This window comes from Centropristis striata, chromosome 2 (assembly GCF_030273125.1).
Source record: "Centropristis striata isolate RG_2023a ecotype Rhode Island chromosome 2, C.striata_1.0, whole genome shotgun sequence".
Classification (NCBI taxonomy): Eukaryota; Metazoa; Chordata; class Actinopteri; order Perciformes; family Serranidae; genus Centropristis; species Centropristis striata.
Genome location: NC_081518.1, coordinates 10,240,100 through 10,252,219, shown reverse-complemented (window position 1 = coordinate 10,252,219; position 12,120 = coordinate 10,240,100). Strand labels below are relative to the sequence as shown.

At 38.5% G+C, this 12,120-nt stretch overlaps 1 protein-coding gene across 1 annotated transcript; it reads right to left on the bottom strand.

Moving 5' to 3' along the window:
- Positions 1-2,452: 2,452 nt before the first annotated feature.
- Positions 2,453-11,909, bottom strand: tacr2 (tachykinin receptor 2). The gene is made up of 8 exons (XM_059352616.1): positions 11,781-11,909; positions 10,933-11,121; positions 10,093-10,388; positions 6,647-6,841; positions 5,514-5,664; positions 5,000-5,119; positions 4,837-4,913; positions 2,453-4,752 (listed from the first exon to the last, which is right to left on the bottom strand). The coding sequence occupies exons 2-8, from the start codon at positions 11,065-11,067 to the stop codon at positions 4,434-4,436; spliced, it is 1,293 nt and encodes a 430-aa protein (XP_059208599.1). The 5' UTR covers positions 11,068-11,121; positions 11,781-11,909; the 3' UTR covers positions 2,453-4,433.
- Between the last annotated feature and the right edge of the window lie 211 nt (positions 11,910-12,120).

Below are 12,120 nucleotides of genomic sequence, written 5' to 3'. Positions count from 1 at the left end.
ATACACACCTGCCAAAGACTTTTGCACAGTACTGTATAACAATCTGAGTGAGGCCATTCTGTATAACGAGTACTTTTACCTTTGATGTATTAAAATAACATTACTTTTACTGCAGTAAGTTTTGCATGCAGGACATTTACTTGTAGTGGAGAAATTTTACAGTGTGGTTTTACTTAAGTAAGGGATGTGGATACTTTTTCCCCCGCTGGTGTTTAGTGATGTTATTAGTGGGTTCAGATGTCAATAAGAACATCAGCTCTGTAAGCATCAGGCCTTATGAAGGGCCCTTTAGCAAAACACTAAATGTGTAAAGGTTCCAAGCCTGCTTGCTATCCGCAAGACCAGGGACAGTTATAACACTTTTTGTCTCAGCACCTACACCGCGTTCCAAATTATTACGCAAATTGTATTTAAGTGTCATAAAGATTACATGTTTTGTTTTTCAATTAAACTCATGGATGGTATTGTGTCTCAGGGCTCTTTGGATCACTGAAATCAATCTCAGACACCTGTGATAATTAGTTTGCCAGGTAAGCCCAATTAAGGAAAAACTACTTAAGAAGGGCGTTCCACATTATTAAGCAGATGACCATTTCCAAGCAATATGGGAAAGAAAAAGGATCTCTCTGCTTCCAAAATGCATGAAATAGTTCAATGCCTTGGACAAGGTATGAAAACCTTAGATATTTCACAAAAAGTTAATCGTGATCATCCTACTGTTAAGAGATCTGTGGCTGATTCAGAGCACACATGGGTTTGTGCAGATAAAGGCACAATGAGGAAGGTTTCTGCCAGACAAAAACATCGGATTAAGAGAATGGCTGCTAAAATGCCATTACAAAGTAGCAAAAAGATATTTGAAGCTGCTGGTGCCACTGGAGTCCCACGAACATCAAGGTGTAGGATCCTCCAGAGGCTTGCAGTTATGCGTTATTCTATCAGTTATTCTATTCGGCCCCCCCTAACCAATGCTCACAAGCAGAAACGGCTGCAGTGGCCCCAGAAATACATGAAGACTAATTGTCAAACAGTCTTGTTCACTGATGAGTGCCGTGCAACCCTGGATGGTCCAGATGGATAGAGTAGTGGATGGTTGGTGGACGGCCACCATGTCCCAACAAGGCTGCGACGTCAGCAAGGAGGTGGCGAGGCATGTTTTGGGCCGAATCCTGGGGAGAGAGCTGGTTGGCCCCTTTAGGGTCCCTGAAGGTGTGAAAATGACCTCTGTAAAGTATGTGGAGTTTCTGACTTACCACTTTCTCCCATGTTACAAAAAGATTAACCGTGCTTTCAGTAACAAAATCATCTTCATGCATGACAATGCACCATCTCATGCCGCAAGGAATACCTCTGCATCATTGGCTGCTATGGGCATAAAATGAGAGAAACTCATGGTGTGGCCCCCATCCTCCCCTGATCTCAACCCTATTGAGAACCTTTGGAGCATCCTCAAGTGAAAGATCTATGAGGGTGGGAGGCATTTCACATCCTAACAGCTGCTCTGGGAGGCTATTCTGACATCCTGCAAAGAAATTCAAGCAGAAACTCTCCAAACACTCACAAGGTCAATGGATGCAAGAATTGTGAAGCTGCTATCAAATAAGGGGTCCTATGTTAAAATGTAACTTGACCCGTTAAGATGATTTTGATTGAAATAGCTTTTGATTTCAGTAAATATGACCTCCGAATGCTGGAAAATCCAAAAATGAGCAGTTTCAGTTCTTAAAAACCTATAAAATGTTATAAAACTCTGTCGTGCGTAATAATGTGGAACAGTGCATTTTAAGTTTTTTATTTTTGAAAAAATACTGTTATCATTGGGAGGTTTGTCCAATCACATTACAATTCATTAAACTAACGGTTGATGACTTAAATTATGCTGACTGTCATTTGCATCGACTATTTAGGAAAATCGGAGAAAAAACTCAGTTGCATAATAATTTGGAACACAGTATATAACTCGCTGAATTTTTGTGTTTAGAGCTTTCAGATTTTGAAACAAAGTTCCCTTATTTGTCTACTACAAATAGCAATGTTTCTGACGTATCCAACAGTACTACATAATTCAATAACTGATGTCAAATATGAGCTCTCAGATGTACTTCACTTTGGATAAAAGCATCTGCTGATTGAAATTGTAACATTGTAATACAAGTTCTAACAATTAAACTATAGACTTGGTCAAAAAAAAAAAAAGAAGACCTGAAGTCAGTGTTTTAGCTTTAAAATCTGCACTCTTCTTCACACAGCAATTACATTTCACATGCAAGTTCAGGAAGGAAGTAATCCTTCAAGAAATGCATCACATGACTCTAAGGTCGTCCCTTCTTGGTGAAAGTGGTGCTGTTACAACCATCCCGGGTCTCCCCTACTGCAGCACAGACCTCTAACTGCCCTGTAACATTATTACTATGTGTAGATGACAACTGAGGAACCATTGCACACACATACTGTCACATTTATTTAACACATTATCGACTTTTATTTAGGCCACAAACTAATACCCTGCTGTTTTGTGCAGACAACAAATACAGATGTTTCACTTTGTCACTTTATGACAAAGTTACATTTTAAAAGTCAAAAAGCTTTATAAACAATCATTCATTCTGATATGTTAACACTAACAAACTACAGTATTTACAACATTGTGATCTTACTACATGTGCACAAACACTGCACAAGTGTCATATTTACATGTCCACTTCATCAGCAAAGTTTAACATATACTTATACTCAATAGATTACATTTTACATCACATTCTTCTAAGTAGCAGCACTTTGACTCCACTGTACACCGACCATAAAACATTACAGTTGTACCAGTTGAACCAGTGAAGTCACAATATACAAAGAGTTAATTTGCAAAAACTGAAGGTCATTCTCAAATGAATATACCAACTCAATTTTGATTTATTTTTCCTTAAGTGCGCAAAAAAATATTCATTTAAGATGATTAAAAGTTTAAATAAGTCAAAAAATCTGAATTGATACAGTAACAGACACATGCTCACTTTATAATTTATCCAGCAAAGTCTATGAAAAAAGTAAATTCAAGCCTATAATAATCAGTTAATGTCCTGTGAGACACAGGAGGTGGTGCTTCTGAAACTTTGCTGATAGCTGCTTATTACACATTGACATTGAAATGGTTGATTATACTTATACTTCAGTGATTCTGTATCACCATGCTTCTATGTTACAGCCTGTGTTATAATATAAATAGATCTTCTGTGTCTATTAATTTCACATGTTGAGCAAGTTAAAACAGTAGTGACAGAAATACTGAAAAAAAGTCCCTAACAGCTGAATATCTGCCACAGAGCTCCTCAGAACCACTTTAACGGAGTTTCAACTTTATCACTTTGTGCGTTATGATTAGAGAAGAAGGTGAAGATTAGAAAATGTCCCTTTGAGGAAGAGGCCTCTTTTAATAAACATAAAGAAAACAGTAAGGACGGGATTTTTGTTGGCTAACTCAGACAACCGATGATTACCTGCTTCTGATTAAGCTGGTAGTGATATGATAACTGATCATTTTGCTTTTTTGTATTTAAATAAAGAAGTTAATAACATGTACGCCCCCACATCATTACTGTTAACAAAACGTAAAGAACTCCTCTAATGTTCTTTGTTTCCTAAAGTTCCTTGAGAACATTACAAATATACTTTGGCTTTTATCAAGCATTTCTGGTAAATAACTGATATTAAATGCTTTGATGTAACCTGTTAGGTCCAGTATGTCAAAATACACTCAATCAGACAGCAGACAGCAAACCAGCTTGAAAGGTGCATACGACCACCTACTGTGTTGGAGTGTACAGATGCTGTACTTCTAAATGAAAGAAATTTGGCTTTATATTATCAGCTCTTTTTATAGACTATAATCATTGGAATGATACATAATAAAACAAATTTCCCAAATATATATCGTGCACCCCTAGACAATCACACAAAAACAACATTATTAAGGCTTGATGCTGATGCTAGTGGAGTATTCATCAATTTTCTGCTGTTAAAAAAAATCCATAACCACAAAAAAACTACAGTTACACAAAAATATCCACTATTCATAGCTTTCCCCCCAGAAAAAGAAGCAGAAAAAAGTCAGTGATGATTTATCTACAGACTTTCCCACTAACAGCAAACATGAAAAATGCAAGAATAATCCTCTGGTGTTGTCCAGTATGCAGGTGTAGTTTCTTCATATATAACTATATCTTCACATATGACCACTTCAGAAGCTTAGTCACATACACTTATAGGCCTCTTTAACAAGAAAAAAAGTTATTGGTCCCAAGCCAATGAACAGCTCTTTACTTCACGGTTTCCCACGCTGATGAACGCTACCACAGCTTGCTCTCCCTGTTAGGCGATCTGCAGGCTCCCTGTTGCCCTTCCATCAGGAATGTCCTCATCATGATTTGTTTCAGAAGTCAGTGGCTGTGCTGTAGAAGTTTGGCAGCTGAGGATTTTGTGTCCCCCAGCCTCTTCACCGCACGTGTGTCATGCGGTATGTGTTTCTTAAACTGCATGGAGGCTTCTCTCTCCATGTTCAGCTCAGTGCTGACAGCCACACTTGTGTCGAAGGTGTTGTTGGTTTTGATGGAGGTGTGTGTGGTTGTGCTGCTGTTGCGGTGGCTGCGTGTCATGGTGACTCTAAAGGTGTGTGTGTGTTGCAGCTCCATCCTATCCTCCTCCGACACTTTGATGAAGGGACACCAGGAGAACGCGTGACGGAAACCAGCTCGGAACCTGCAGAGAGACGGGAGAACTGCCTTAAGTTTTTGAAAACTGGAACTTGAGGAGTTTCTGGGTGTAAATATGTTTTTTTTTTACCTTTGGTTTAGACAGCAATAAATTATGGGATTGTACATGGTCGAACTCATCGCCAACCAGAAAATGGCCAGGTACACCTGTCAAAAAAAGGACGCTTAATGCTCAGTAATTTTATAAATCAGACTAAAAATAACTAAGAGCTGGGAGAAAAGCTGCTGCTTACCTGTTGGATGTAAGTTTGTTTGTAAATGTCCCTGTTAAATGATCCCAGTATGAAGTAGACGTGGTAAGGCAACCAGCAGAGGGCAAAGGTCACCACCACGACAACCATCATCTTCACCACCTGTTAGAGATCACACAGACAGAAAGAGTACGCCAGTGTTGTCTTACTTCATTTTGAGTCTTCAGCTGAAAATTTAGCTCAGGGTATTTGAGCAGTGTGATAATAACAACATTTCAAAAGCCCAGACTGATAGTTTCATTCATTCATTCATTTCCTTAACCGCTCATCTGCAGTCAGCCGATCCCAGCAGCCATTGGGCAACAGACGGGGTTCACCCTGGACAGATCGGCAGACTATCGCAGGGCTGACACATGGAGACAATCACGCTGTCATTCGCACCTACGGGCAATTTAGTCACCAATTAAACCTAAACATATGTTTTTGGACTGTCGGAGGAAACAGGAGTACCCGGTGACTGATAGTTTATGACAGTATATAAAAAAAAATGTGTGACCTTTCTCTTGGCTGTTATCTGACTGTGGTAATGTTCTGTCGCCTCTCCGGGGATGTGCCCACCCCACAACGATCGGCCGACTAAACTGTAGGTCACCAGCATCACCAGCAGAGGGAACAAGTAGATCAGCAATATCACAGCATACTGGTAACTGCAGAGGGAGACAGAGAGAACAAAACTGTTAAACTGTGTGAAGTTGTGAACCACATGTTTTAAAAACTTATATATATTCTCTGCCATCATAGCTTACTTTTTTAAAAGACTCAATCTACTGCTATACCAATTCTTAATAATGATTTGATCCCTCATAAAATTGGGGTAAAAAATATAACCCTTCATAAAAGTGTATCAAGCCTATCAACCACGGTTGCCCATAAAGTTGGAATAATTTGGTTTTTAGGCACAATCCTCTGTTAATTGTGCTTTCATTTTCATTGTGATACATTTGGAAGAGATTAATTAATAACGTTTTGACAAGATAAATCACATTATCACAATCATTTCATAGAAAGAGGTAAAAAAAAAAATTGTATTCCAACTTTATGAGCGACCATGTAGGTTTTTGTCCAGATGTTTTTCATACATTGTGTCTAAAAAGACAAACCAGAGGACACAAAACATCCACATACACTGACTAGGTCCTAGGTATTTTACTAATGTGTGCATTACAATGACTTCTTGCGAAGGTGTGGACTCAAGTCACATGACTTAGAGTCGAGTGAGACTTAAATCACAGAATAGTTATTTAATAGACTCAACTTGACAAAATAAAGAAAACAACAAAATAGAACTCTACCCCAAATTATGTTTTATCACGCTTGATTAAAAAGGTGAAGATTTAGAAGACATTTAATGTATTAACACTCCAGTTACTCCTGACTGTCTTGACTTGGGACTTGGGTGCAAAGACTTGAGACTTGCCTGTGCCTTTAATAAACAATGACTTGATCTAACAGCTGACTTCTTGCTGCATTTGTGTCACCTCATAAAACCCTCAAAAGTGTGCCAGTCATACAGACATTATCTTTGTGTTGACAACTTGTTGTTTTGTATTTCGGATCTGCCTTGTTGTAAAGGCATTTGATTCTATCTGTGTTTTGTTTTGTTTTCGTTTTTTTAACATTTTTTCTCACCTTAGTTGATGTGTTCCTCCGTAATCGTCAGGCCAGTCGACCATGCACACAGTTCTGGGGTAGTAGAATATCGTCACACTGTAGTAGCACTGAGGGAAAGCCAGTAAGACTGCTACAATCCAAATCAGGGCGATCACAACCTTTGTGGAGGTGGAGGAGAGGCGGGGCTTCAGAGGGTGGATGATGGCCATGTACCTGGAAGAAGATAAATTATTTAATTATTCATATCTATCTTTGACAATGAAATCTGGAGGTAAGCAGAAAGCACAGTGACTCTGATGGATATTGTGTGCGCATTTTCATGAGAAAATACACTCACTCATCCATCAAAATATTATTTGTGAAGTAATAATTATAAATCTCATCATTTAAGGTCATTAAAAGTTCTTGTTCAGTGTTGTTCTTTGACAGCCTCAAACAAAATCATTTATCAGTGTGCCGAATGTATTTTTAATAACATTTTGAAAGGTTCTTCCTTGTGTTGCTGTTTATTTTCATCCATCATCCTCAACATCTTATTCTCAACCTATAAAGCTTTATGATCTAAATAGCCTGTTATTTAAACTAATGAATGAAAGCCAATCACCTTTAAATCAATTAGAGCTTTCACTTCAGCACTGTTAATGAAATGACTGCGCTGATTCTGTCAGCTTGATAGTGGAGGTGATCAGCTTAATGAAAGAGAGAGATACCACACTGCAAGAAATTATTTGATATCTTGTTTTACTTCCTGTCTTTGTCCGTCCCAGCCCCTTTTCCTCTTCACCTGACTTTAATTTGCTGATTAGTGCCCTGTGTATTTAGTCTTTGTGCATTCTCTTGATCAGGAAGTTGTCTGCATTTGTTTGCTTGATTTCCTTGCACTCCCCAGGTTTGCTTTGGTTCGTTTCTGTACTCTTTTTCTTTTTTATTACTTCAGTCTGCTCCCTTTGCTTTGTTGCCAGACTGTTTTTTTTTTTTGCCTTTTCGATCAGCTTGTTGTCATTAATGCTCAGCCTTTGTTCTTTAAACCTGCTGAGCTTTGTAAAGCATTTGGGTCATGGAGCTATAGTTCGACACACCAGAGGGCAATCTCTCCTCCTCATGTTATACATAGCTGCCGTCAGTCTGCTGTGTGTGACCACGCACTGTATAAAAAATGTACGACATGGCCATGTTCTGTTAACAAAGGTGGAAAAATCATAATGAACACAATTGTGTCATTATGTCAGCCATGGCGACCATCATGAGTCATATGCAATGTCAATTTAACAACATTACTCAGTATTGTCACCATTAAGGTCAAATAATTAAACTATGACTATGAATCATTCATTTGAATTATTCAGAACTCACAGCGTGAATGTATTTGAATGGCTTCTGTCCCTTTTTTCCTTTTTTATATTTATCGTTAAAAACTGTGATCTTGCATTTAATTATTTGCATTTTAGTTTCTTCAGTTGTATTAAAGTCAGTGGAGCATAAATGAAAAGAACCTTGTCACCTGAATCATGTACATTAACCCTAAAATGTCAGTTGAAATAATAAATGACATAAACAATCTATAAATAAGCACAACAAATATTGTATCAAGTAATCAGTTATTCTGGTTCTGTTATGTATAACTGAGGCCGGGAAATAATTTAATATAAAAATGTATCGTATTTCAATGGAAACATATTGTGATAAAATCATATATTTAGATGTCCTGATGACAGATGCATAGCTACTTCATTAATAACAAGCACATGCTCAAAATTCTCAGAAAATCTTACGTTCCATTTTTTTTGTTTTTCTTGTTTATATGTCACACTTTACGTTACCTTACACGACAAACTGGACAACCTCCCTGTCACAAGCTTTTACAGCCCCTAAGCCTCTTTACCCATAATTCCACAGTACATACAACCCAAGGCAGGGTTCTCTCTGCATAATAATAGTGGAAAATAATGTATGTGTAAAGTCCACTTGGAACCTAAATGTTGGTGAAATAGTGCTCTCCAGTGGCAATGTTCAAGATTTTACGAAAAATTATTCTTTCACAAAGACTATTGTTGAATTTCCAGAAAACTTGTTATATTGTAATATTTATTGTCATTGAGATATAAAATTCTCTACATAGGGTAAGAAGATTCTGGCCTTATCTCCCAGCTCTTAAGTCTTTTACGTGCTTTTACATTAACTTTAACTCTGACTTCTTATTTTCATTTTCAGTTCACTTTTATACCTGTTTCATTTGGCACAAGTCACATCAGACCCACCTGTAAAAGGTAGGTACAACATTTAGGGTTGTTTCTTAAATGTGGAGGTATCAGAGAATCATGTAATGTAACACATTTGAAACAAAAGATAAATTATCAGGCATGTTACACCTGGTATAATCTTTACATACAACCCATTCATCACTGTATCTGTCCTGAGCCACAGAGAGCCATGTACCATGCACACGTATGAGAGAATAATGAAATGCTCTAGTGAAACTCTCCTCTGGAACAACTGCATTGCAGTGTACCCATGCTATCTAATGTCATCGAATACAACAGCTCTGCAATAAACCCTGATTTAGTTAAGTACATACTGTGTCAGAAAGATGTGGATTTAAAACTATAGCCTTATCCATAGTGTTTTATTCCACTGAATTGTATTCTACATTCTGAATCTGTATTCTGTACTCACAAACAAAAGAAAACACCTCACAAATCAATACAACTCTATGTCCATCCACAGCCTTAAGAATGAACAATAAACATATATGCTTCATTAATACATGAGCATATGTGTGTGTGTGTGTGTGTGTGTATCATATGTTAAGCACAGTTTAAGAACAGACCGACCATTCATGCTCCAATACGCATTAATGACATCTGTATCTCTGCTGCTTGGTGACCCATATCTCCTTCATGCAGCATTTTCCTCTGTATTGGTGGAACATTTTCTGCTGCTGATATCAAGTGATGCTCATCAATCTTCATAATAGGTGATGATACCATAGGGAATAAGCCCCTGACTGACAAAGAAGCCCTTTAAATGCTCAGTGAAGCATTAACTAATCAAAATATTGTAATGTGCCAGCCCAGATTTGCTGTTAAAGACCAAAATACATAATAGTAAAAGTAGTTTGGGATCGTTTATACTGATCAAGCAGTTTGTTAATCACATTTATGCACCAATATTTAAAGAACCATGTATATATTACAAATTGTGTAGTAATGTTGTGGTTAAGTGGGTTATCTGCAAATACAACTTGGTTTCAGTAAGTGGTCATCCCTCCATTTTGGACGGTTTGCATAATGCAGGTCCTGCGTGTTGCAGGAAATGAGGACAAGTCCTCCCATTAGTGTTTAGTGTCTGGTACAAAACAGTCTCTTTGGAGCTTGGGTCAATTTTACATATCAGCAGTTTGGATGAGAGCATCTGCTATATCTTTGAGAGTTAAAGTTCAGAGCAGCCTTCACATGGCCTCTTACCTGTCCACTGCGATGGCAGCCATTGAGTATATGGATGAAAACATGGCCGTGATGGGGAAGAAGTTCTGAAACCGGCAGTATCCCAGGCCGAAGTACCAGTCGTTGTGAAGTGCGTAGACAAAGTTGAAAAGAGTGTTGAAGGTTGCCATGGACACGTCAGAGAAGGCCAGGTTGACGATGAAGTAGTTGGTGACTGTCCTCATGCGTCTGTGAGCGAGGATAATCCAAATCACTGTGACGTTACCGGTGATGGACACCAGGATGATGAGCGAGTAGGCTATAGCCCACAGAGCCACCTAGTTGAGGAGAGGAGAGGAGAGGAGAGGAGAGGAAAGGAAAGGAAAGGAAAGGAAAGGAAAGGAAAGGAAAGGAGAGGAAACAAGAGGAGAGGAGAGGAAATGAGAGGAAAGAAGAGGAGACGAGAGAGGGAAGGAAAGGAAAGGAAAGGAAAGGAAACAAGAGGAGAGGAGGGGAGAGGAAACAAGAGGAGAAGAGAGAAAACAAGAGGAGATGAAATAAGAGGAGAGGAAACAAGAACAGAATAGAGGAAATACGAGCAGGACAATCAAAGTTGAATTAAAAAATGAAATAAATACGTAAGTAGACACAAAATATTAAAACTACAATACAAGATCACAGGTACATGACTGTGAATTCTAAACATCCCTAAGACTGTCTATGTCATCAAAAGACTACATTAAAAAAAAAAAAACATACAAACTATAATACTAAAGCTAGCGCATTCCTTTTTTATTCATTCTGTCAAAGTTTCCTCAAAACGCTCTCTGCTGGAAGTAAGTCCATCAGTAACAATGAAGCTGGAGTTCTGTATTCTCCCACCTGCCAGCCGGGCTGCTGGAACTGATTCACAATCGTCTCGTTTCCATCCTCCAGCCAGTCGGTGGTCAATGAAAACGGTGGTGAAGTGGCCTCCATGTCTCGGTCAATGTGTTGAATAAGACTCTCGGCTTCCATAATTTGCCTTCTGCTCACCTGGAGACCGATCTTTATGTATAACTCCGTGTGCGTCTTGCGAAATGAGGCATAATGAGAGAAAGAAAGTAAGTCATACTAGATGTCAATCTTCTCGTGTTATTCTTAAAGGCTATAGCAAAAAAAAAAAAGAAAAGAAAAGAAAAACTGCACATGCACTTCGTGTAAACTGTCGTACAATCCTGAGCTGATTTTCCTTTTGATTTGCAGATATTTGATTCTAGTTATTTCATTTCAAAGTTTTTGAACCCTGAGGGATTTTCATTTAATATTTTTTATGCAAGTAAAATGACTGCACACTGTGACTCGCTGAACATCAGCAGAGTCGCCTTAGTTAATAATCATACATCATATCACTATTATGGCAAGTCCCACAGTCTACTGATAGCCTAATCTTACAGTAGCACATCAGGTTTCATAAAACATTTTCATGTGCTTTGAATAAAGCTGCACTTTGTGTCAGTCCACGTTGAAAATACGTTTTAATAACTAATAACTAATAACTATACAAATACATCCACCAGCCAACATGCGTTACGGGCATTTGGAAAACACATAATAATGTATTTGGCTGCAGTAAGCGCAACAGCATACAGCTAAAGTGATTAATTAATGCGTTAGATGGCATCAGCTAAAACATGATTTTTTAAAAATAGCCAAAATCTCTGTCAGATTATTACTTTTATGTGTCTTACCTCTGTCCTACAGCGGTTAAGTTTCGTTTCAACATCAGTTTGTCCAGTCCATAGTCAATTATGTCCTTAAAATTAGAGTCCTTCTGCGTAATGGACATCCAGGTCCATCCAATAATCCATCAAGACATCTCGACTCCCTCTCTCTCTCGCTCTCTCTCTCTCTCTCTCTGAAGCACACACACAAACTCTTTCTCTCTCTCCTGGAATGTGTAACTAGCTGATTACGGTACAAGCTGCTGGGAGTGACTGAGACGCATTGACAGGCAGGCAGGCAGGCACGCGACTGTGCGCGTGGAGCTGCGCCAACTCCACGTTCAGAGGGGAGCTGGAGAGAGGTATG

Excerpts from the sequence above, each read along its gene's own strand:
- tacr2 (XM_059352616.1), bottom strand. The coding sequence starts at position 11,067 with ATGGAAGCCGAGAGTCTTATTCAACACATTGACCGAGACATGGAGGCC. Across the intron at positions 5,665-6,646 it reads GGAGGAACACATCAACTAAG|TTACCAGTATGCTGTGATAT; the intron begins GTGAGAAAAAAT and ends CTCCCTCTGCAG. Across the intron at positions 4,914-4,999 it reads AACAAACTTACATCCAACAG|GTGTACCTGGCCATTTTCTG; the intron begins GTAAGCAGCAGC and ends TTTTTTTGACAG.